The sequence below is a fragment of the Chroicocephalus ridibundus genome, chromosome 16 (genome assembly GCF_963924245.1).
Source record: "Chroicocephalus ridibundus chromosome 16, bChrRid1.1, whole genome shotgun sequence".
NCBI lineage: Eukaryota > Metazoa > Chordata > Aves > Charadriiformes > Laridae > Chroicocephalus > Chroicocephalus ridibundus.
The window spans coordinates 8957018-8979604 of record NC_086299.1 but is presented as its reverse complement, the minus strand read 5'-3'; the positions used below and the strand labels follow the sequence as shown (position 1 = coordinate 8979604).

The 22587-nt window shown below is 49.3% G+C and overlaps 2 protein-coding genes and 1 long non-coding RNA gene across 6 annotated transcripts in view; 2 read left to right on the top strand and 1 right to left on the bottom strand.

The window, feature by feature from the left end:
• Positions 1–375: 375 nt before the first annotated feature.
• On the top strand, positions 376–7257 carry HTR6 (5-hydroxytryptamine receptor 6). Its single transcript, XM_063353578.1, has 3 exons — positions 376–2219; positions 3815–3973; positions 4227–7257. The coding sequence occupies exons 1-3, from the start codon at positions 1494–1496 to the stop codon at positions 4644–4646; spliced, it is 1305 nt and encodes a 434-aa protein (XP_063209648.1). The 5' UTR covers positions 376–1493; the 3' UTR covers positions 4647–7257.
• Positions 6348–22587, bottom strand: part of TMCO4 (transmembrane and coiled-coil domains 4) — a 41573-nt gene continuing 25333 nt past the window's right edge. For both annotated transcript variants that reach the window (XM_063353575.1, XM_063353577.1), the window contains exons 13-14: positions 20927–21044; positions 6348–8317 (exon numbers count right to left, since the gene is read on the bottom strand). In XM_063353575.1, the coding sequence (XP_063209645.1) occupies positions 7985–8317; positions 20927–21044 (451 nt within the window). In that variant the 3' untranslated portion in view covers positions 6348–7984. The remainder of the gene's footprint in view (positions 8318–20926; positions 21045–22587) is intronic.
• Positions 8319–22587, top strand: part of LOC134523999 (uncharacterized) — a 34939-nt gene continuing 20670 nt past the window's right edge. Inside the window, exons 1-2 of one of the 3 annotated variants that reach the window (XR_010073464.1) lie at positions 8319–8638; positions 21381–21491. This is a non-coding gene — a long non-coding RNA (uncharacterized LOC134523999). Of the gene's footprint in view, positions 8639–20979; positions 21492–22587 lie in introns of those variants that run through there. The other 2 variants (XR_010073466.1, XR_010073465.1) reach the window with 2 other exon arrangements.

The window sequence follows — 22587 nt, the reverse complement described above, 5'->3', positions numbered from 1 at the left end:
GAAAATCAGCCGGCAAGTCCTTTCCGTGCCTCCAGCTGCTTTCCAAGCAGGTGACTGGGGCTGCTGCAGGCAGGTTTTGTCGCTTTTTATTTGGCTTTGCAAAATTTTGCTTTTTATCGACCGGCGCGGAGAATGGAGCCCGGTGCTCGGTGCCACCGGCCGGGCCCGGCCACAGACCTGCTGGCCCGTGGGCCACTGGCCACCTGGCAGGTAAACGCGGGGTCTCCGGTGCCGGCGGAGGGGAGGCAGAGCGCGGTGCTGGCTGTCACTTTAAGGCGGAAAAGGGAACTCTCTGCCTGCCACTTTGTGGAGTTTAGACCAGATCCCTGTTTTCATTAGCATTTCATTTCATTTCATCTCCTCCTCTCCCCCTCCACCCAGCCCCACCTCCTCCGAATCGGCATTTCGGCATCCTTTTCTGTGGATCGCAGAGCGGCAGGTAAAAGTCTGGCTGGCACCTGCACACACAACACCCCCCCTCACACACACGCACCCCTGCACGCTGGACGCACCTCTGCCCGGGAGAGACACTGCCCACACTCCTGCGCGCCGCATCTTCCTCCTCAGGGACGAGCTGAGCCGGGAGCATCCCCGTGCTCGCCTCAGGGCTGCTCTGCCTCTCCGCGCTGCCTCTGCCTGCAGCAGCAGAGCTCGGGCACGGAGGAGCTCGGTGGGACCCCGCTGCCCCGGGGGACGGAGCTCTGCAGGTCGCCAAGGCCAGCTGGGGGGCAGAGAGCCAAGCATCGGGGTCCAGAGCATCCCCAGCACCCGGAGTATCCTGGCATCCAGAGCATCCCTGTCATCTGGAGCATCTTGTGGCCCAGAGTATCCCGAGGTCCAGAGCATCCCACCACCCGGAGCATCCTGGGATCTGGAGCATTCCTGTCATCTGGAGCATCCTGAGGTCCACAGCATCAGCACTCAGAGTATTCTGAGGTTCAGAGCATCCCAGCACCCGGAGTATCCTGGCATCCAGAGCATTCCTGTCAACTGGAGCATCCCAGCACTCAGAGTACTCTGAGGTCCAGAGCATCCCACCGTCTGGAGCATCCCGGGGTTGAGCTAATTCCCTGGTCCAGCACATCCAGAGCATCCTGCCATCCAGAGCATCCCTGGCATCTCGGCCATCCCGGCATCCAGAGCATCCCAAGCCTCCCCTGTGTCCAGAGCATCCCCAGCATCCCGAAGCAGTGTCCAGGGACATCCCAGCTCGGGGGGGATTTGCAGGGACAAGGAAATGTGAGTAACGGGGAGGGGGACTTTGCTACTGCTGATCGGCTCCCGGGAATGTCACTCTGCCCTGACTGCCAGTGAAGAGAGAGAGTGGGGAAGAGAGGGAGAGGAGGGGGAGAGGAGGAAGGAGGACGGACACAGAGCGGAGACAGAGAGATGGTCCATCCCCTGGAGCTGGCTCCGGCGATGATCACCTAGCACAGGTCACGGCCGGAGAAGGTCCCCCCAGCTCCAGAGCCAGCCCTGCCGCCCGGCTCCTCATGGAGGGCGATTTGGGGGCCCCCAACGCCAGCGTGCTGGGGGAGCGCTCGCTGCTGGTGGGGAGCAGCTGGGTGGCCGCTTTCCTCTGCTTCATCATCCTGCTGACCACCGTGGGTAACTTCCTCCTCATCCTCCTCATCGTCACGCAGCGCTCCCTCCGCAACACCTCCAACTACTTCCTGGTGTCCCTCTTCATGTCCGACCTGATGGTGGGGCTGGTGGTCATGCCCCCGGCCATGCTCAACCAGCTCTACGGCCGCTGGGTGCTGCAGGGCGACTTCTGCTCCCTCTGGTACTCCTTTGACGTCATGTGCTGCAGCGCCTCCATCCTCAACCTCTGCGTCATCAGCTTGGACCGCTACCTGCTCATCATCTCCCCCCTCAAATACAAGCTGCGCATGACCTCCTGCAGGGCCCTCTGGCTCATCCTGGCCACCTGGACCTTGGCTGCGCTGGCCTCCTTCCTGCCCATCAAGATGGGCTGGCACGAGCTGGAGTTTGAGGTCCGGTCCCCAAACGTCACCTCCCGGGGGGACGAGGACCAGTGCCGGCTGCTGGTCAGCTTGCCCTACGCCTTGGTGGCCTCCTGCCTGACTTTCTTCCTCCCGTCGGCCGCCATCTCCTTCACCTACTGCCGCATCCTCCTGGCAGCCCGCAAGCAAGCGGTGCAGGTGGCTTCCCTCGCCTCCAACGTGGCCGCCACCACCGACGAGACCACGCCGCAGGTAAGGTGGCGACGGGGACGTTGCTCCTTGTGAATCCCCATGGTTTGGGGACCTGGGGTGTTTCTGCCTTTGGGACATCCTCGGGGCTGGAGCTGAACGAGGGCTTTGGCAACCAGATCGCAGGGAGGGAGATTTTGGGCAACAGCCCCCTCCGCGATGGGAGGATGGCACCTCCGCGGCGTCCTCGGGGGTGTCCCACGTCTTGTCCCAGCGACGGCGAGCTTTTAAGCTGCTCAGGAGCACAGAAACAGCATGAGCGGAAGCAGAGAAATAAATCAAGATACAAAAATGCTCAGCAGAGCAAAATAAATGCAGTTTCGCCCCCCTCTTGGCTAGCGTCATCCCGGAGGGTTTTAATCTTATCTGACTTTCCACTCGTAAATCTTGGCCGTGGTGGGCGTCAGACATACGGGGGAGAAGGAGCTTAAATAACAGCAAATACCCAATTGTGGAGAGCACCTTATTTTGAACAGCCAGCTTCTATTTTTGTTACCTGCTCTATAACGGGACCCGCAAAATACCTCCTTACTCCGTTGCTGGTTAAACCGGGGTGTGTGGTTTTTATAACCCAAACGTGGCTGCGCTTGTTTGTGTTTCCCCGGGAGAAGGTAATTGCCACTAAATCTAACAGCTTTAATTCCGCGTAATAGGCTTTATTGACCTCATATCCTACAGGGAAAAGACAAACTTAATTGCCTTTAAATACCTGGATTTAGTTTGTTGTTCTTGCTCTTTTAAGAAAGGAGCCGGGAGTCTCTGAGCGGGCCAGCTCTCCCGCTCGTGATGTACCGGACTTTCACAGGAGAATCAAAGAATAAAGAGACAACATCAGAAAACGTTGCTTTTCCCCTTGAATGCCACATTTTTGGACTCTACAAACACAACCTGCCGCAGCCCCGGTGCTGCCCGGCTGGGGGGATGCTCGAGCGCTTCGCTCTGTCGTGGGAAACCAACAGCCCCGCCGTGTCCCGGCACACTCCCAGGAGCCCCGAATCGGCTCCGGGCTGAAAACAAGGTGTCAGCCAGGCAGCCGTCAGGTTTCATCTTTTTAAGCCATTTTTGTTCACTTTTTGGGCAGGAAGCTGAGTGGCAACGGGGCCTCCTTTAATTACGGTGGCAGGCTGAGATAATAACTTCATTTTAGATTGCAAGAGCGGATAAAGGATTGAGTTATGGATAAAGGATTGAGTTATGGATAAAGGATTGAGTTATGGTGTTTGTGGGCTGAAACGTTTGGCGTCCTGCTTTTAAAAACATAAATAGTTTGCTGCTCTAATCAGCAGCTAGAGCTGCCTCTTTAGGGCACGCTTCATCCTCACCAAAACAGTGGCTGAGTTGGATTTTTCTATAAAAGAAGCGTCTTAATGTTAAAGCCCCGACTTTACAGTTAAAAAAATCCCCAAACCTCTCAATGTTGAGGGTTTCTATTGCTTCTTCTTCCCGATTTATGGTTTGGGCACAGCGGCGTGTGCCACCCTCCTGCCCCTTGCACGAAGGGAAATGACAGCGGGGGTTTTTGCAGGATTTGCAGCACCAAAAGCCACTTTTCTGGCCCAGGGAGAAGCACTCGCTCATCACCCCTTGTCCCGCTGCAGGTTCCCCACACCCCGAGCCAGCCCGCGGCCGGCAGCGAGAGCAGGAGATTCGCCAACAAGCACAGCAAGAAGGCGCTGAAGGCCAGCCTGACGCTGGGCATCCTCCTGGGCATGTTCTTCGTGGCCTGGCTCCCCTTCTTCGTCACCAACGTGACGCAGGTAAGGACCAAGGGGTTGGTTGTTTTTTTTTTTTCACGTCAGGTTTTCAAAAGATTTAACTTTGAACCCAGCGGGGTTGGATCTCAGACGCCCACAAGTCTTGCTGGAAAGACCAAATTTCCCCAGGGAGCAAACCCTCCGTAAGGGTTTTGAAGGGTTCCTTCGAAAGGAAAACATTGGCATCTCTGGGAAACCCTCTGGATGGGGGCCGAGGTGGGAGACGCTGCTCACCCTTGCTGTGTCCCCCCCGCAGGCAGTCTGCGGCTGTGTCCCTGCCGGCTTCTTCGATGTGCTCACCTGGCTCGGGTACTGCAACAGCACCATGAACCCCATCATCTACCCGCTCTTCATGAGGGACTTCAAGAGGGCCATGGGCAAATACCTGCCCTGCTGCCGGCGCTCGGGGGAGCCCCGTCCCAGCGCCATCTCCCTCTCCATGAGGAACTCCAACAGCGGACCCCGCGCCGCCACGTCCCTCAAGAACGTCCTCACCTTGCAGGCGGAGACCGACTCGGTTGACTCCGGGGCGCTGGGGAATGAACACAACCCGCTGCCGGCCGGCGACGGCCCCCGGCCTCTCCTGGCCCCCGGCACCCGCTTGGTCAACCTTTTTGACGTGGAGCCCCCGGACGCGGAGCTGCAGCCCAAGCGGCTCGGCACCCCCGTGGCCTGAGCGAGGGCGTCCCCACGGGGGGTTACAGACCTCTGCGTGCTGGGAAGGAGCCCCCAGCCCCGCGCAAACTCTCCCGAGGGCCGATTTGCCACAAGACGTCTCCCTGCCCACGCAGAGCTCCTCCATACCCTCTTCAAACGCAATCTCCTTGGAGAAGACGTCGTCACCGAGCACTTCTGCGGGTAGGTTTCAATAGTGCAAAACCACGTTTTACTGCTGAATTAATCTGCCTTGTTTCTCTCTCTTTCCATCCCTCCTTTGCTCACCGTCACCAATCCCTCACCCTTCTCCAAGAGCCGTGGCCTTTTCATCTCCGGTTATCCTGAACCTCAGACTCTAGATCCTTCGTCTCCCCGAATCCAACGCAAGGCTTGGTTTTCAGCGTCCGCTCACCCGGCTCAGCAGATCCCCTCTGTCTCACCAAGCGCACCCCGAGGACCGGTGGAAACCACATCCTGTGACTCACGGACAAGAGGTTTTGGGGCTGCTCCAGTCCACGGAACATCCCGTCTTCTTGGGAGTTTAATCTCCTCGCCTGATTTGGAGCGGATCCTTCTCAGTTTCCTGCGAAAGCAGCCAGTTGCAACACAGCGAAACCGTCGTGTTTAACGAGGAACAGCCTGCACTACGGGGGGATTAAATTTGATGCAAAATGTTCAATGCTGCTTTTTGGATATTCGGCAAGGGTGTGGGCGTTGGACTTGTTTGTGGCTCTGTGGGTACCCTGACAGTAGTAACGGAATCAGCTTCCCTTTAGATTTCATCCTACAGCTTCCTATTTTTGGCATATAACCATCACACTTTGCTCTTACAAACCATCAATTTTTAGATGATGCAATTAGAAAAGATACTTTTTTTTCTGCCGTCAAATAAGAATCTCACCAAATATTGTCTTTTAAGCGACGATGCCAGCCCCCTCTCCAACTCTCCTCACAGCCCGACGCAGAGAGAACAGTGAGTAATATGGTAAGTGGGCACTTCAAAAATAAATAAAACAAATGCTTTTAGGAAATGCTTCCTCAAGTGCCTTTCGGCTGCAGAGATGGGTTGGCGGGTGGTTGCTGCGCCCTCCCTGGACTCGTACCCTCCCAGCCTCGCTGCCTGTTTCCCAGCTCGCGCTAACGAGTTTGATTCTGCTCCTGAAGATTATAGAGACAAACGAGTCCGAAGCATCCCTCGGATACGGGATGCTGGAAGAAGCAGCCACGCACCAAGCAAGTCTCATTAGTTTTACTTCCCACGTTGCCCACGGATGTTCCAGGACTGAACAAGTGTTTTTATGAGTAACTTGTCATTTCTTTGCTACAAATCCCCTTGCAAGCGACGGCTGGCCCAGCGGTCAGCGGTGACTGTGACAAAGGGAGGTCTGAGCACAGGTTCAAACATCAAACCCTTTAAAGCATTTTCGCCACACATCTGTGGGCAGATAACTTGGGTTTGCTATCAAGCAGGAAGATAAATATGTACATCTTTCCACAAATGGCTTTATATAAGAACATATGAACATACTTTGACTACAACTCTGGTTACAAAGGAGTAGAAAAATACACAATGAATTTCGGAAGCGCGTTAGGTTGCCACGTCAGCAGACACAGGAGATGGACAGAGAGAGATGCCTTTTCAAGCCAAATGTTCAAAAGCAATAATATGTTACTCTCATGGAGCCAGTTCTTTGTAATAAGGTGTTTGCTTGTGGACAAACCTTCTCATGCGGCAGAGAAATCGTGTCCCTTTCCTGCAGCCAGCGGCGTCAACGGCTGCCCGGCAAAACAGGCCCAGCAGGGATCCCACAGCCTGCCTCAGAGACGTCTCCATCGCTCCAGATCCGAGCTGAGCAGGTCCGAGCCCCCCTCGGAGGTGGGAGGAACTGGGGAGAGGAAAAGCCGGGCACCGGCACCGTACCCAGAGCTGCTGAGCGTCGCCAGGTCAAACCGCCACCCCCAGAAACAGCCGCATTTTCACCTGGGTGAGAAATACCTTGCAGGTGAGGTTTGCAAAAAGCTGGGGAAAGAAAGGAGAGGCGGTTATTAAACTGGCTGCTGGGACGGGGCGGGAGGAGGAGGGCTCCGGGTGAGCCGAAATCAGAAGCTGCAATCGCTCTGTTTCTCCCCTCATGAATCAAGGAGACCCTCCAGACCTGGATGTGGGGAGGAATTTGTACCGACCGGCACTTGTTTTAACCAGAAAAACACAGAGATGTTCTCAGAAGGGGGTCTATCCCCCTGCCGTGTTCCTGCTAGATTGCGTTTTCTTGGGCTGAGCAGCAGAGTAGGCCAGAAAAGGACCTTTTATGGAAGATGTGGATGGGTCCCACACTGTTTTGGAAGACTCCGCGTGGCAGGGGACGTAAAGCAGGGTCCCTCCCTCTGGTTTGAGACTGAGGGAGAAGAGAGTGGGGGCCAATTCGCTTTTATGGAAGGAGGTAGAAATCAAACAGCTTCGTGTTTATCCTATGCCAAGTATTGGTTTTATTCTAAGCCAATTAAAAATATGTCTAGAGGGGGCTTTTAAGGCTGGAGATGTGTGTGGGACACAAACCGAAAGTCTCTGTGGGTTGCTGGCTTGCAAAGCCTGGGAGGAAGTTGCACAAAGTAATAAATCATAAAAAGCCCACTCTGTTTCTTCTGCTGTCTTTCACCTAGGGACTCAAAGCATGTTTCTAATTGTAATGAGGCCTCGAACACTCGTCGCCCTCAGCTTGCAGATAGGGAAACAGTCTTGTCGATTGGAAAGTGCCCAAACCCTGGCAGCAAACCTGCAGCAGATGGGGGGAGAGAAGCCGGGTAGCCTCAGCCTTTCGCCTCCCCGGTTAGCAGAGCCGAAGTGCGGACGCCGAGACGTGCAGAGATGGGCAGCCAGAGCCTGCAACACACCTGCTCACCTCAAAACCAAAACCCAAATCGACCACTGGTGGAAAAATGGGTTTAATTTCCTAATGATAAGCCCCTCTTCATCATACGCTTAAAATACCCACAGAGCCACCTGCTTTCCCAAGAGTTATGTAGCAGAGAGACAGTCCCTAATGGTGACAGCTGCTTCCCTCAAGAATAGACCCAGTTTGTGTGAGGAGGGAAGTGCCGTCGGTTCCTGAGGAGCAATGCTGATTCAGGCAGGAATCAGCCCTTGCTTGTCCGTGGGAGACGCCGTGGGCGGCTGCTCCGAAAGCTTTGATCCAGTGACACACCGGTGCCACGCTCCAGGCTCTCAGGACGGTCTGAAAACTGCAGCTACAGCTCTGCCGGCTCCACCAATGCTCCTTTGGGAATCCCAGTGCAACGGACGGTGCTTTGGAAGCAGTTTTAATGCTGTCTGAGCATCTCTGCCCAACACGAAGAGCTCTAATTTGCTCCCTCGCCTGCTGCCTGTTTCTTGCTGTCCCCGCTGTTTGAACAGTCTGGGCAAGGCAGCGAGGCTTCTCCCAAGAGACAGCTGGGGGAATCACGGCCGTGAGCGTGGCCGGCTGGAAGAGCCTCACCGTCAGCCGCATTCTCCTCTCGCACGGTGTTTTCCTCTTCCCGAGCCTCGCCGCCCGCTGCCTGCTGCGATTTCTCGGCTAGAGGGGAGAAAAGGCTGCCGCTGCCCTTCTCTTCCAGCCGACACTCCTTGGTTTTAATGCCCACAGCTTTTAGGATCGTGTCCATTTGCTTCATGTAGTCCAGGTGGCCGTTTACCTGCAAGCAACGACAGGAGTCCTGTTAGTGGGGAAGCTGCGGGGAGCCCAGCTCAGCCAAGTCCTTCATCTCAAAAGCCACCGCTGCCGCCAGACTTGGTTTCAGCTCTGAAAGGCTGAAAGAATGAGGCCTGAAGAATGCGGTCGCCCATTGAGTAACTCCAACTGGCTGCACCCTTCGTGGCACACACTGCTGCTGGATCGCTTTTCCTTGGACAGATGTATGTTTAAATGCTTGGACATTGCTTTGTTACAACCCCCCAGATCCTGGGTGCCACGAGGGTAAGAGAGGAGGTGATCTGCCATGGGGAGAGACACCCAGGTAGGAGACAAGTTGTCTTAATTCAACTCCCCGTTCTCTGCGAAATCACGTGTCCTCCCTGTGCCTTAGCTCCCTTGTACAAGCGAAGACTGTCGTATTTAAATTAGGATGTAGTCACTAAATCTCACAACAGCTACCAAGCGTGTTAAGGTTCTTGGCTGGAAGGTTCACTGATCTGTCCCACACCAAATAAAACTGGGAGCCTGAGAGTTATGGGTTCATACACCAAATACCTGCAAAACCCCACACATTTTTATTGTAAGGTGATTTCCATGATAAGATAAACCCTTCTGAGATGGATGCTGGAATGTACCCTCCTGGTCAGGGCAGAGGAGGGAGAGAAAACCTCCACTGGAGGTTATTATTGTTACATGGTAAAGGCTACCTGGCTGGGAAGGCAGAAAGTGCCTGCTCTGTTTCAGGTGTCCTGTGCAAGCCGAGGGTTTGAAGTAACGACAGCCAGGATCCTTCCAGAGACCAGCCTTTGCTGTCATACTCACTGCCAAAATGGAAGTGCTTGTGAGCACACAGTGGATTTATAGTGGGTTTTGCTGGGAGAGGAAAGTGCTGTCAGGCTGAGTCAAGGCTGTTTCGATGGTACACTCACCAGCCGGCCTGTAGATTTCACCAAAGATTACGGGGTGTGATTTGCATCTTAAGATATTCTAGCATCTTTGGTAAATTCTATTTCTAACAGTTTAAATCCTTCCTGACCTAGCCAGAAGGCTGTCTCAGGCAACACTGCCTCTTGTTTTCCCAAATCTTGCAAGTAATTAGGGAATTCCTACAGCAGGGAATACCCGACGCCACCCGGGTTTCCTGCTTCCCAGCCGCACGTGCGACCGCCCCGGGAAGGGACTTGTCGGCTCATACCAGACGGTAAGAGCTGTTTGCAGAGCTCGGCAAAGAAACCCAGCCGTGCACCCACTGCTCCCCTCCCTGCTAGCTCGGCCCAGCAGGCTGGCCGGTGCCTGGCTCTCCTTCCCAGCAACCAGCGTGTTCCAGTTTGAGAACCCCGTAACGATTTATTGTCATTTAGACAATTATTCTATCACCTGATGACCCCTCCCCACCTGGGAAGGGGAATTGGGGAAAACAAGGTAACACGAGGGTTGAAATGTAAGTAGATTTAATAGGATAAGACTAAATAATTAATAATACTAAAGAACCAGTATTGATCCCGATACCAGTATAAAATACACGGGGATCACACCCAGCCCATTCCCCCAGCAGAAGCCGTGCACTCCCCGCAGGGACAGCCCATGTGGGACACTGCGGGAGGAAGGGAAGGGCTCAGGGCTCCGGCACCGGGGCAAGGAGTTCTCAGGGTCACAGCCATCATATAAAGAGAGAGAACTCCTCAGCAAACTTTCTAATCTCTATTGAATGTGCCATCCATGGTATGAAATAACCCTGTTGGCAGCTTGGGTCAAGTGCCTGGGTCTCGCTCCTCCTCGTCCCCGCACCTGGCGAGGACACTGAGACCTTGAATCCCACGTAGCCTAGCTAGCTATAAAGTAAAGATTTTCACCAATTCAGACACTGGAGTCTTCTAAAAGTGCAGTTTTCCCAGCTGTTTCAAGAGAAATGAGTCCTGTGTCGCTCAAACCAGGACACAGGGTTACCAGCACACCCCTACCCAAACCTAAAACAAGCCTCCTTTCCCGCACGGGCGAAATGCAAACCTCCTAGCTTGCGTGGAGCAGCTTTTGAGTGGTAACATTTGGATGCGTTTAGGACTTGGAGCAAAATGAAGGATTTAATCAGCACATTAGTAATGCAATATGCGACTTTAATCAGTCCAGATGGCTCAACAGGCTCTTGATGTTTTGAACAGATTAGTTAATTAAAATATCCATTGAAGGACTAATGGACTGGCTGTTAAGACGTGTGCATTGTTCTCTGAAAAAGTATGAATGTTTTACTACTCAACTAGGGGGGCTTGGCGTTAAAGAAAGAAACGAGCACAGCGTTGGACAAGGGGGAGAGAAACAAGAAGGAAATGGTCGTACTGGGAGGGGTTGCTGAAGTCCCTTGGTTTGCTGGATTCTGCAACCTCTACAGTCATTACAGTCTACCTGCCCTGGTCAGTGCTCGGGGAGTTCTCAGCCTGTTCCGTTACCTACTGATTAGTCACAGAACAAATTTCCTCAGCCACCCTAAGGATGGGATTTTCATAACTTTTTGGTATCCAGCAGCTTCCACTAAAACAAAGGGGAATTCCTCTTCCTTGAGCACCACGATCACCGAGAGACGCTGCGTATGAGCAATTCTGAAGAGCTGAGCCTTTCCTTGTGCAGCTAAAAGAGAAGCTGAGACCTCCTGAAAGTCTGTCCCTTACTGCAGCTCTGCTCACACCACTAAATCTCTGCAAAGGAAACGCTCTTCTGTTTCCAGGAGAGCCCGGGAGAGGATTCCAGAAAGCCAGACCAATGCAAGCCCTGAGAAGCGTAAGAGGACGCAGGACTCTTTCTCTGCCATACTGTGACATTAAGTACTGAGCCATCAGCAAAAGAACAGGGAACAAATTGCCTTGCCACTTGAAAGCTGTGATGCCGTCCCGGTGGGAAAATTCAGCAATTCCATCTCTCAAAAGCCTGATTTCATCTGCAATCGGAAAAGCTGAATTCCTCCGCTGGGTAGGCTGTGCTGGAGAAGGGATGGGAGCATCTAAAACATTGTAAGGGACAATAAAAACTTTAAAGGGAAATAAACAATTGTTTGAATATTTGTCAGAACAAAGCGCAGGAGGAATTTCAGAATATACAGAACTGAGAAGTGTTCTTGTAACCAAAGCAAATGCTTGTTATAAGGAAATGAAAGCAGTGGGGTAGGTTTATCAGTGTGCTTAGGTGACTTCTCCCCTGTTGTATCTGATTTTATGTTTGTTTGCTTTGACTCACTGGAAAACACAAGCCAGCTGCCTGTGTCACTAACTCTGCTGCAGGACTACAGCACCGCACAGAAAGATCTCCAAAGGAGACAAAGACCTCCGAAAGATGACAGCATTGCTCAGGTGGATCCATCAGTCAGCTGAAAGGAGCCGTCAGTTCAGAAAGTCTGGAAAGATTTTCAAGTTCAAATCCACCCAAAAGTGTCAAAAATGTCATTGAGCATAATCAGCTGTGTCTAGTAAATTCAAACGAAAGTCTTTTTGTTTCGGTACAATAAGTGCCTCTGGTTACAGTGTCATAAAAACGCAGTTCAATTTATGGGAGCTTTGGAAAGAAGTAATGGCACCCCTGGGCTTGCAACCAACCCGCTGGCGGTGGCTGTCACGAGGTGATCTGCGAGCTCTGCCGCGCGGGTGCTGCGCTCCGTGTGCATGACAGCACTCCTAGGTGGAGAGGGGCAGGGGACAGAGGTCAGCGCGTCTGAGAAGAGATGGCAATGGAATCAGTTTGCAGTGACCACGCAGCTCTCCCCATTAGCGCTAAGACGGTGCGATCTCCATGGCTCCACTCAATTGCCTTTGCGGTTGGTTTTCCCCAGCGTTGTGAAGGAACGGATAAAGCACCAACACGGATCCATCCATGTGGATCAGCAATTAGGGCAGAGGACGAATCCCAATTTCTCTCAGGTTTTGAGCTACAGGAACCCAAGGTGTTAGCCCAGGGGGGATGCTTGGGGAGCCTGCCAAGTGGTGGACAGAGGAAGGGCCTGGGAGAAAGGAGATACTACGTATGATCCTGGCGCACATCAGCACAGGCAAGACTCTCACTCCATCCCCACACTGGCTATCCCAATGACGTTACTCTGTTCAATAAGGCAGAGACGTCTTTGCTCACTCCAGAGCCAACTGTTTTAAAATCCTGCCCAGTTTCCTTCAAAAAGAGCTCCTCCGCCGATCCCAAGCAGCCAGCGCAGAGCGCACGCTGGCTCCGAAGCCCGGCACAGCTCACAAAGCTCTTTGCTTTGCAGGGCTGCGGAATGTGCAGGAGCTCAGCTGAAAGTCCCTCGGCCTCTCTGCTGCCTGCAGGGAGAGAGAAAGGACGGAGCAGCTGGGCTCTGCCTTCCTCTTGCTCTCCTCCACCAAACCTCCCATGGATTGAAGAAGAATTACGGAGGAGCCAGTGAGGCATGCAGCACGGGCAGAGGGCTCATGGGTACTCTCATGGGCACAGGAGCACAGGTCATTAATACGGCTGAGAATTTCACCTCTTCGATTTCTTTTGAGCCCATCACATCCAAAAAGCAAGTTAAAACGTCTCTCCAGAGCTTCGTTATTTCAGCAGGAGCAGTAATGACTACCCTGGGGGGTGTCACAGTTTCAGGATTCCCTTTTGACAAATACTGTTTGAATAGAAAATGGTATTTTATGTGGGGTGAAAACAGTTAATAGAGTGAGCTCCAGTGTCTGAAGCTCAGATAATAATCACACCTCACTTTTCAGCAGCCCTTTCTTCCCGCTGGCGTGTCAGCCACGTTGTGTACACACACAATGAAATGCAAACCGCCTCCGGGTGGCACGTCTCAATAGAGCCAGCTCAGCGACTTTTGTTACTGCCAGTTCAGCTCTCGGGTTTACTCTCCGGTTCCAGAAGCGGCAGCGAATTTGTCGTTCAGGAAGAGAACCGGAGACTGCAACCCTGCGCTCTGAAATAAACCACCAGTTTTGGGGTCACATTGGTAAAGAAGGGAAGAAACTCAAATGCTACTATTGCTTTCCAAAAATCCTCAGTTCTGCATACTGCCTCCAAACCCGTGCCCTCCTCTTCCAGATGGTGGCAAAGAGTGATTAATTACCGGGCTCTCAAGCTAGGCCAGGGTATCATTCAAAACACAGTCATCTCTGCCAGGCTGGCAGGCTCCTCTGGTCAGAGTTACTCCCACAAGCCTTAATTCAGAGTGCCGGGTACATCCCGCGTGACAGAGGGCATTCAGCCTGGCAGAAAATGTTTTATCTGTTTTCCACAGTTTTCTGAAAGCTTACGGCAAAGACCTGACGCGGAATATGGCTGGACCCAGCAAAGGCCAGCGGCAGAGCAGCTTCCCGCAGCGAGAACCATGAGAACATGAAAACAAACCTTGAAAGAGGCTGTGGCTGAATTAAGTTAAATTAGAAATAAAATTCTTCTGCTTGGGTTCTTAGGAAACAGCGTTTTCCAAAAGTGGGGACAGTGAGCATGTCCACTAATTCAGAACCTGGAATTTAAATGGCTTTATTAAAAAACGTGAATTTGGCATCTGTGGCAAGTCCTCCCTTGCACTATAGGTATACGCTGAGCATTAGCGGTCCTGGCTTCCAGCAGAGGAGAAGTTAACGCAAATATATCTTGAGGAAAAACTTTATAGAGCTGAATTTATTTTGAAAATACTGTCAATGTCATTTGCGTTATTCCTCTCTAATGTTTCTATTTCTGCTCTGAAAAACTGATGGAGTAAAGATTGGAGCATGATTCAGCTGAAGCTAATAGGCTTTGCTTCTAAATCATCCCTTCGCACCATTACAATTCTTGTGAATAGAGTCACTCTCTCAATTCTCATTTTTCCTTCTCATTTAAAAACTAGCTTGACCGGGTGAAAGTTCTTTAATTACAATGACATTTCTTGAGCAAGACTGTCATTTTTACATGAAATCATCTCTCAGCCCACAACTTATCGATCAAATCATTCTCACCTCTGGGGCGGTCATTGAGGGACGTTACCCTCAGACACCACTCGGGCAATTTCACGCCAACGCAATAACTTTTTCCATCCAACTTAGCTACGTTTTGTGGGAACATGTTGATGTTGACAATTCAGAGTAAACAGTTTTATTTGCTGGAGTCATCCACTGCTGATAAACTCTGCCGGCTTTACTCTCAATTTCCCTCCACCAATTCCTAGAGGACTGTATGATGGAGAGGAGTAAAATACGGAATAGAAGAAGAAAAGGGAGGAAGTAAACGGAGGAACTGCCTTTTGGAAAGCTGCAGCCCTGAGGGGGTGAGATGGAGCAGCTGTACATCAGCCATGACGGGCAGGACAAGGTTAGGAAGAGGGAGTTTTGTAAATGCTGAATTAATGAGAGCCCTTGGAAGAGTTTCAAGGGAAAGGTGCCTTCACAAACCTCCGTCTGCTCCCAGGTAACTGCTGTTTGCATGATTTTTTCAGCTGTTTGCAGAGCTGCTGGTGACTATTTTTTTTGCCAGTGCTCTCACTGACGACTGCCAGAAGTGGAGTCGGTTCTTTTCTTTAGCTGTTCAGTTGGTGGCTGAACACTCAAGAGTCTTTCCAGCTCTATCGAAGTTGTAAAACATGCCACTCACTTTTAAGGTGGCTATAATCAAATACTTATTTCTCGGTGCTAATCCAAGTGGAAATTATTTAAATTAGATGGTAGAAAGAATGTTTTAAAAGGCCCAGCATAAACTGGGCATATAATTATCGCTGGGAAATAATTTGAACGTAATCTCTTGGGCCTCAGGGGAAAAGAGATGCCCCAAAGTAAAGACTGGATTGATATATTGAACTGGACTGTTCCTAAAAATAGCTTGGGGGACCCAGATATCTGACATTATGAACTACAGCAGTCCACTAGTGACACAAAATACCTGCTACATTGATCAAGCCAGGATTATGGAGAATTTTTCAAGAGTCCAGATGAGAACATTGAGATGAGATTTGGTCCCATAATCAGGATGAGATGAAAGGACCTGCCTGCAGCAGAGGACAACTCCTCTGTAACACCAGAAGGGACCGATCACCCATCCTCTCCCCATCTTGCTCCAGGAATACACAAGATTTGACAGCTGAAACGTTCCCATCTTCGCAGCTTTCAAACCACCTTCTCACTCGACTCCATAAAACAAGCTCAATTTTGGTTAATTAAGGGAATTTTCACCCTCTTTGGGGCCAATGACCTGTTCTCATCTTCTTCATCCCTTAATCTCCTTTTTGAGTCGATGGTAATAATGTATCTGGGCAAGAAGTCTTGGGCATTTGGGAAATTTCAACCATCTCTCCTTAGCAATGCAAACTCCTACAAATCCATCCCACTGGGATCCGCAGTGAGTTTAAGACCTTTCCGTACCCTGCTGTCACTGGGGCAGAAGGCTGTGACAAGCTTCACGGTATTTCAGGTATATTCAGCTAATATCAGGAAGACGTGCTCTTGTAACTGCAAGATCTCAAACACATTAGCTGAAACCCCTACAGGAGAAAACCTCACGTACACGACGTGTCAGCTAAGCCAGTCTTCCCCTTGATTAATACTTTTAATTGGATGCTGCAACTGAATTTTCTTTCCATGTTAGCTGAAGAGGTTAGAAAGGAAGCTCAAAACCGAACACAACAATTATACAGAATTAGTGTTTGTGTTCCAACATAAGACGGGAAATAGAAAGCTAAATTCTCTATCATTAATTCACCTTACTGTGCCGTCTGTAGCCGCTCGTGCAGAATCAAACATTATTAACACCACTTATGGAAAACTCCCACTGCTTTTTGCCGGCAGTTTTGCTCGAATAAGGTCTGTGTGATTGGGATAGCTGCTTGCAAAGTCAACAGCTACACACCTGTCAAGAGCGGAGTCTGCGATGTCTGGCTTTGCAACAACCGTCCTATTTTGAATGCAAGGGGCTGTAAAGGGTAAAGCGTAAGAAAAAATCTCTAAAAGGTGATAAGTGATGCAAATTGTTATGCTCCATGGGAGAAAGATGTAATGGTATCAAAACTTTGCTGGTTACTGAAATGGAATAGCAAATTTCCTATGTTGAATTGTATTAGCTGTAAACATAAACTACCTGTGAATCTTTCTAAAACGCGGGACTTGGTAAACTCAGCTGTTCTGAAGGAGAGGGGTGCAGGCGCAGGGATTCAGCTTTGCCCAGCGCAGTTGGGGTGTCCGAACACTGTACGCACTCAAACAGATGTTGTGGGAACCCACCGTGCAACGACACACACGTGTCCCAGGCACAATGGAGGAAATGGGAAAAGTATTTCTATAACTCTGCAGGAAGGCCACACTCTTATGGCACCACGCTGCTTCTGAGTGCCAGTGCGTATGTGAATTTTGGCACCAGACTTACAAAATAAAGGCTCAAGGAGTGCTATAAAATGGTTCTCTCTGCCTTTTAGAAGCAGCTTAAATATCCCCAGCCTTCCAAACAGTACATCAGGATCAAGCAGTACATCTGTGCTGAAGCGAGGAGGGACACCAGCCTTTGAGTTTTTGTCTGCCACAAAGCAAAAACAAACTGCGAGTTATTAATGGCTCCATTTGCACTTTTTTGGAAAAGCTTTTTCGGTTTCTTCCTCTGTTCTGAGATATTGACATTGCCAGCTCTGCTTGGCTCCCAAAGGCAAAAATGTATTTAATATGTATTTAATGTGTGATTCTCAGAGCTCCCAAGCCAATAGTAAGAAGGATCACAGAAAACTAAGCCACTGACGACTCCAGGGTTGCAGGGACATGCAAAGAGGAAGAAATCATCCCTGTGACCGTGCAGCCTGGCAGACAAATAGACTTGTTTCCCCAGAGACTTGCATGTCCCCCCGAAGTGAGAGAAGGTTCTCTAAGCTCCTTCGAGCCGCTGCTTGAAGTCGAGTTCTGCTCCTGGCTGTTGCTCTCCTGATCCTGTTAATGTCACCATGGGAGGTGGCACTGCTCATTTGAAACAAGTGAAACAAAGGTGTCATGAGACACAGGCAACCTTTTGCCTTTTGAACTCCACGGGGCTCTTAATTAATCTATATTTCATAACCACAACTAATTGTTTGCTGCAAGTCTTGGGAATACAAGGGAAAAAAAACCCCCACAGTTTAATGCATTTTAGGAAAAAAGCCTGACTCACAGAAGTGCCAAATCAGTTGGATTTCACAAAATTCAGACTTTTCATCTGCTTCTGGTATTTATGTACGCCGCGTACCCGCCTGGCTGGAGGCCAGACTGCCTGGAATCTGTTTGCCTTCCCTCCGAATGGGAATAGTAGGCCCCTCTTCTGAGAGAGCTTTTGGAAAGAGAGATCAGTTATTCTTGAGTTTTAATCATTGTCATAAAGAGAGCTTTCCCATTACTCGGTTACAGCAGCAAAGAAACGAAAGGCTAAAAAGCTTATGAGGTATCTCAGAGGGAAAAAGCAAAGGTGTGCTGATGTGTGACACAGATTACTCTAAAAGGAAGCTCTGCTGTTTTGCCTTCCCTCGTGCGGAGATGCTGCAGGAGAAGAACGTGGCTGTGAAATGCATCAGCATGTTTTGTCTCTATGTGCCGTTGCAATGACTGCTCTAGAGATTAAAAAGTACCTTGTATCTTTAGGCTGTGAGCTGTACAGAGCACGGCTCTGGCACTCCAGGTGTTTGAATAAGGAGCGATTACTCTGTTGTCGTGTGGTGCCTTTCCAGGAGATTGTAAGCACCAGCAGCAGGTAGGCAGCTGCCATCCAGACAACGCGTTGATGAAGAATAAGAGAAGAAGAATTTATGCCATCGAAAGCATGGGAAAGGAAGAAGTTTTAGAGTTGATGCAAAAGTTAATCATAGTCTGAAGATCTTTAAGACAATTTTTGCATTGGACTAACAAGAGAACAGTACTGACTTCCGCAATAATTGTCACGATCCATCCATGCTCTCTACTAGACTTCCAGCCAGGCATTCCTGCTGTCCCCGGGCTTGCAAGTTCATCCCTGGGTTCTGCTGCGGTGAAACTGCCCAGAGAATCTTCAGCACCCTTCCTGACTTCTGAGCCTCTGTGAAAACGCTCTGCCTACGTTCTCACTCTGAGCATTTCTGCAATATTCAAATGTTAATGCAAAATGTAATCTACAATATCCCATTTGAACAAACAGCAATCAATCTAATACACTACAGCTCAATTACTTCCTTGGTCTCTGTAACAGGTGCTGTCAAATAAATCTACTGAATAAATCAGTCCCATTGTAACCATTAGGAAAGCTTTTATAACTGCATTTGCTGAGTGGGAGGACCTTTTTCTCTCAGTTTTTTTACTGACAGTCAGATAAAAAACATACTAATCAAGAGAGACACGCAATAAATGCCTTGGAGGTGAACTCCTGTTTATACTGAGGTCTCTTAGTCCTCCGCTCATTTGAGGATCCTGATACTACCACAGCAAAGAGAACCAAGCCCTTTGGATCCAGTCCAGTTTTCATCATGGACGGACTGGGAGATGCCTAAAATACGCGAGGCTGCCTGCATAATATTTGCACACTGAGCACCTTTGCATCATCCATGCTTTATTCTTCTATCAATCACAGCTTGTCCTTCCTTATTTCTGGCAGGACACTCACAGGGACCTCCAGCAAGGGCATCATCAGGGATGGAGCCGGTCCCCATTATAGAAAATATCTCTATATTTTTGTTATGCTACTGCACTATATTTGCAGCAAAATCAATCTTTTCCTTCCTGCCACTTTAAAAAATATTGCCCCTGAATATTTCCTTCCCCATTCTTGCTCCTTTTACTTTTAAAATGTTCATCAGAATGCACTGTATTTCTTCTCATAAAGCTCCATGGTCTGGAAAATGGATCAAGAGAATGACACCTACTTAATAGAGGTCTTTCCCCCTGCGGGGGTTGCTCTTTTTTCCCCCCAATGCTTTGCAGTAAGATTACGCAAGTGGAAGTGTCATCTCCTTCTGAAACGCGACCAGTGCTGGGATTGTCTGCTGGCATCAGGCAGCACGGATAGAGATGCACAACTATAGAAGATTAGCAGATAGCAGCTCTGCAACCATTATTCATTCAGCTGAAATGTAAATACTGCTCCTCTGGGGAAAAAACGGAGAGGCTGCTGCGAGCCAGGCAGGATAAAGTCTGCAGGACTCCAGGGGGTTTCACAGTTCAGGAAGCAGAAGGTCAACAGAAAGAGGGTCTCTGAAGAGAAATCAAACAGAGGAGAGTAACACAGACTGAACTAACAGGAAAAGCCACCGCAGTGCCACCACTGCTTAACATCTTTGGCCATTTTTCTTTTCATGCCCGCAACAGATGTCACTGCTCACAAGCAGCTAATGGTAACTCTGGGGACAGTGAAAAAATGGATGTGGGAGCATGTGGCAAGGCTAACCAAGGCAACCCAGTAAGATGGAAAGATACAAGAAGAACTACAGTACCGGACTATGTTTAAAAGCCTCTATTATGGCACTTCCTTCTGGGAAGCCTATATTTTCTTCTGCAAAGTCTCTATTTTATCTGCACAGCATTAAGCCCTGTGCTTTCTGGCAAGGGCTGTACATAGCTCAGTTATAATGAATGAAATGAGCTGGTAACAGTTGGGTATTTATAGGCTCAGTGAGCTGGTGCTCCAAAAAATCTGAAAGCACTTAAAAGTGCCTTTGGCTCTAGCGCAACGCTGACAATCCCTACCGGGTTGTGGGGACGCTCGGGAGGAGTCACGGCACAAACAGTGACCATGGAAATATCCTGAGCTGTGTGTGCTGAGCATCATCCAGGCCAGTTTGCAGAGAGTGAAAAATGAGTTAAAACATTAAAATAAGGAAAAACAAGATTGCATGGTCCAAGATTACTGTGAATATGAATACACGAGCTAAGTTCCACATGATTTTCTGTGGAAGAGCTCACTCATGAGTAAAAGCAAGGCAATGAGATCATTAGTTTGCTTAAGGTAATTGAGTTGAATATTGTGAGATGTATAATACAGTAGCTTATCATTAATGCCACCAGATCGCTTTGAGGAAACTAAATGTCTACCAGACATACATGTGAATCTCTTCCTGCTTCCTGGAGACCTACACTCCAATAACGCAGGAGCCCAGGTCTGGACCTAGCAAACCAGCCACCGATATCACAGAGTTTCTGTAATTACACACTGGTTCCTGCACCGTGGCGTCAATGCAGCCCCGGCGACCAAGGTGCAGGGCCTGTGACCTTGCCCCTCCATGAACCTGAATAGTGTAGAAGGCTCCACCAAGATAAGATTGTGGGTTGCACCTGCTCCGCAGTCGTGTTTTTGAGCTCCAGTTTTCCCAGCTGATCATACCTACCTGTTGATCCGGAACTTGCAAAACAGCAAGGTCTTTCTTGGAGAATAATGGCATTTTCTGTCTCCAGTATGAGATACTTCAGAAGCAAAAATCCCCAAACATATCCAACAAGAAAGAGAGGCAAATTCTCATTATTTTGCTCATTACTGAGTCCTGGCTGGAACAACAAAATCTATCCTGAAGTCTGAGATGGGAGTTATCTCAAAGAACGGAAAGAGGGACAATGTACATAGAGGTGCTCTCTTCATCTTCCATTTCCCCTAATTAATGAGTGTGAGGTTACAGTGCTGCAAGCAAAGGACAGATGGAAAAACTGAGCATATAAGAAGTACTACTTACTACAGATGAAAGGTCCATGTTTACCATCCTCCTGTCATCCAAGTCGACTGGCTGGAGCCCTGCAACGTTGATCTGGACAGACGAGGTTCTGTATACAAACCCCAGCAGCCAGTCCCCCCTAGGAGCAGAGCAGAAGAAGAGTGTGAATAAATCCTGTTGCCAAACCAATCAATATGTGACTACTCAGACCACAAGGAGAGTAGAAGGGCTGGGAAGCACAGGGATGTCTGGACCAAGACCCGCTGCAGCTTTGTCTGATGTAGGAATCGGAGCAGTTGCCAAATTCAGGGCAGGCTCCTGGGACACAGTAGTGTAAGTCTGAATTTAATCCTGATTCACAGGTGTAGTTTCATTTTATGCAGTGGGTTTAAGAATCTGCCCCTTCTATTTATTTCTGCATTTTCTTAGAGATTGCAGTACATTCACATATTTAATCTTTTTAATGTACTAATAGGTAGAAGTTCTCCAGCCTGTAGACAGCTGTAAACGTGATGAGGCCTACAATACCAGTGTTGCTGACATAAATACCGCCTGTGAAGCTCCTTGGAGTGCTCCTGATTTATAGGTACTGTATAAATACATGGTTTCAATGACAAAACTAGGAAGAGTTTGTTCCCACTCTAAAGTATTGCCATAAGTCACTGTGACAGTTTCAGGGTAGACTATAGCACGATGAGAGAAGGCGATGTGTCCTTTGGAAATACATAATCTCTTCTCCGGCGCTGAGCAACAGCATAAAACCCAGGCACCTAAATGCCACTACACTCTATAGAGTAGATTTAAGTGGGATGCAAGTGGTATTTGCACTCAGGCATGGGTTCTTTCAAAAGCTGAGCAAGTCTAACTAATTTGGGAAAGGTTTCCCAGTAGGAATTTGTAACCCTGCTGTGAAATCAGACGGGACAGCTCTGACAGCTGGCTTTCACTCTCCATGTCCTTTCAGACTTCAAAGCCGAAGGAGACAAGCTACAGCGGACTGAAGCTCAACAAATTGGGCCCAGATCTGATCTTGCAGGAGTTTTATTCAATGTAATTCATCTGACCTAAATAGAGCTACTCCTAATGTGACAGAACGAGGCCACAATTTGTATAAGCGAGACCAGAGAAAACAGAATCAGGTGGGGTCTTACCACAAAATGTTTGTATAATCCTTCTCTCATATCTAATATCCTCACATAAATTCTCAATATCTCTGAGTTACCCCCTCTACTGCCCCTCATTGCCAACTGAGTAACCCTCAAATTCAGCATCTGAGGGCAAAGTAGAGAACCAGCGTAGTGGAATATTTCCTGACAGTCTCCGCACCTGCTTCTTCCTATTTGTGAGCAACAAGCTACAATTTCTACATCATTATTCATTTAACATTCAAGACATGGGCTTGCTAAAGCAGAGACTAACCAAATTACTGCAGACACAGAGGTACAAACACACATACTATTTTATTCCAACAGCACATGCAGGCTTTGAAACTGTAACAAGATCAGAGTGTGGTTTTTTTTATATTATAGGAAAGGAATACACTGAGCTTTTTGCAGTGAAATGGGTTTTTGTGTAACACAGGGAGGAATGGTATTTGCCAGGGCAAATTCAGTTATATGCAACAATTGCTATCATTTATGGCTTCTTGGTGGAACACAGAAGCACTCCCAAGGAGGCAGAAA

Bases quoted from the DNA above. Each gene is read 5' to 3' on its own strand.
- HTR6 (XM_063353578.1), top strand. From the start codon at position 1,494: ATGGAGGGCGATTTGGGGGCCCCCAACGCCAGCGTGCTGGGGGAGCGC. The intron at 2,220-3,814 runs GTAAGGTGGCGA...GTCCCGCTGCAG, and splicing joins CCGACGAGACCACGCCGCAG to GTTCCCCACACCCCGAGCCA. The intron at 3,974-4,226 runs GTAAGGACCAAG...TCCCCCCCGCAG, and splicing joins TCGTCACCAACGTGACGCAG to GCAGTCTGCGGCTGTGTCCC.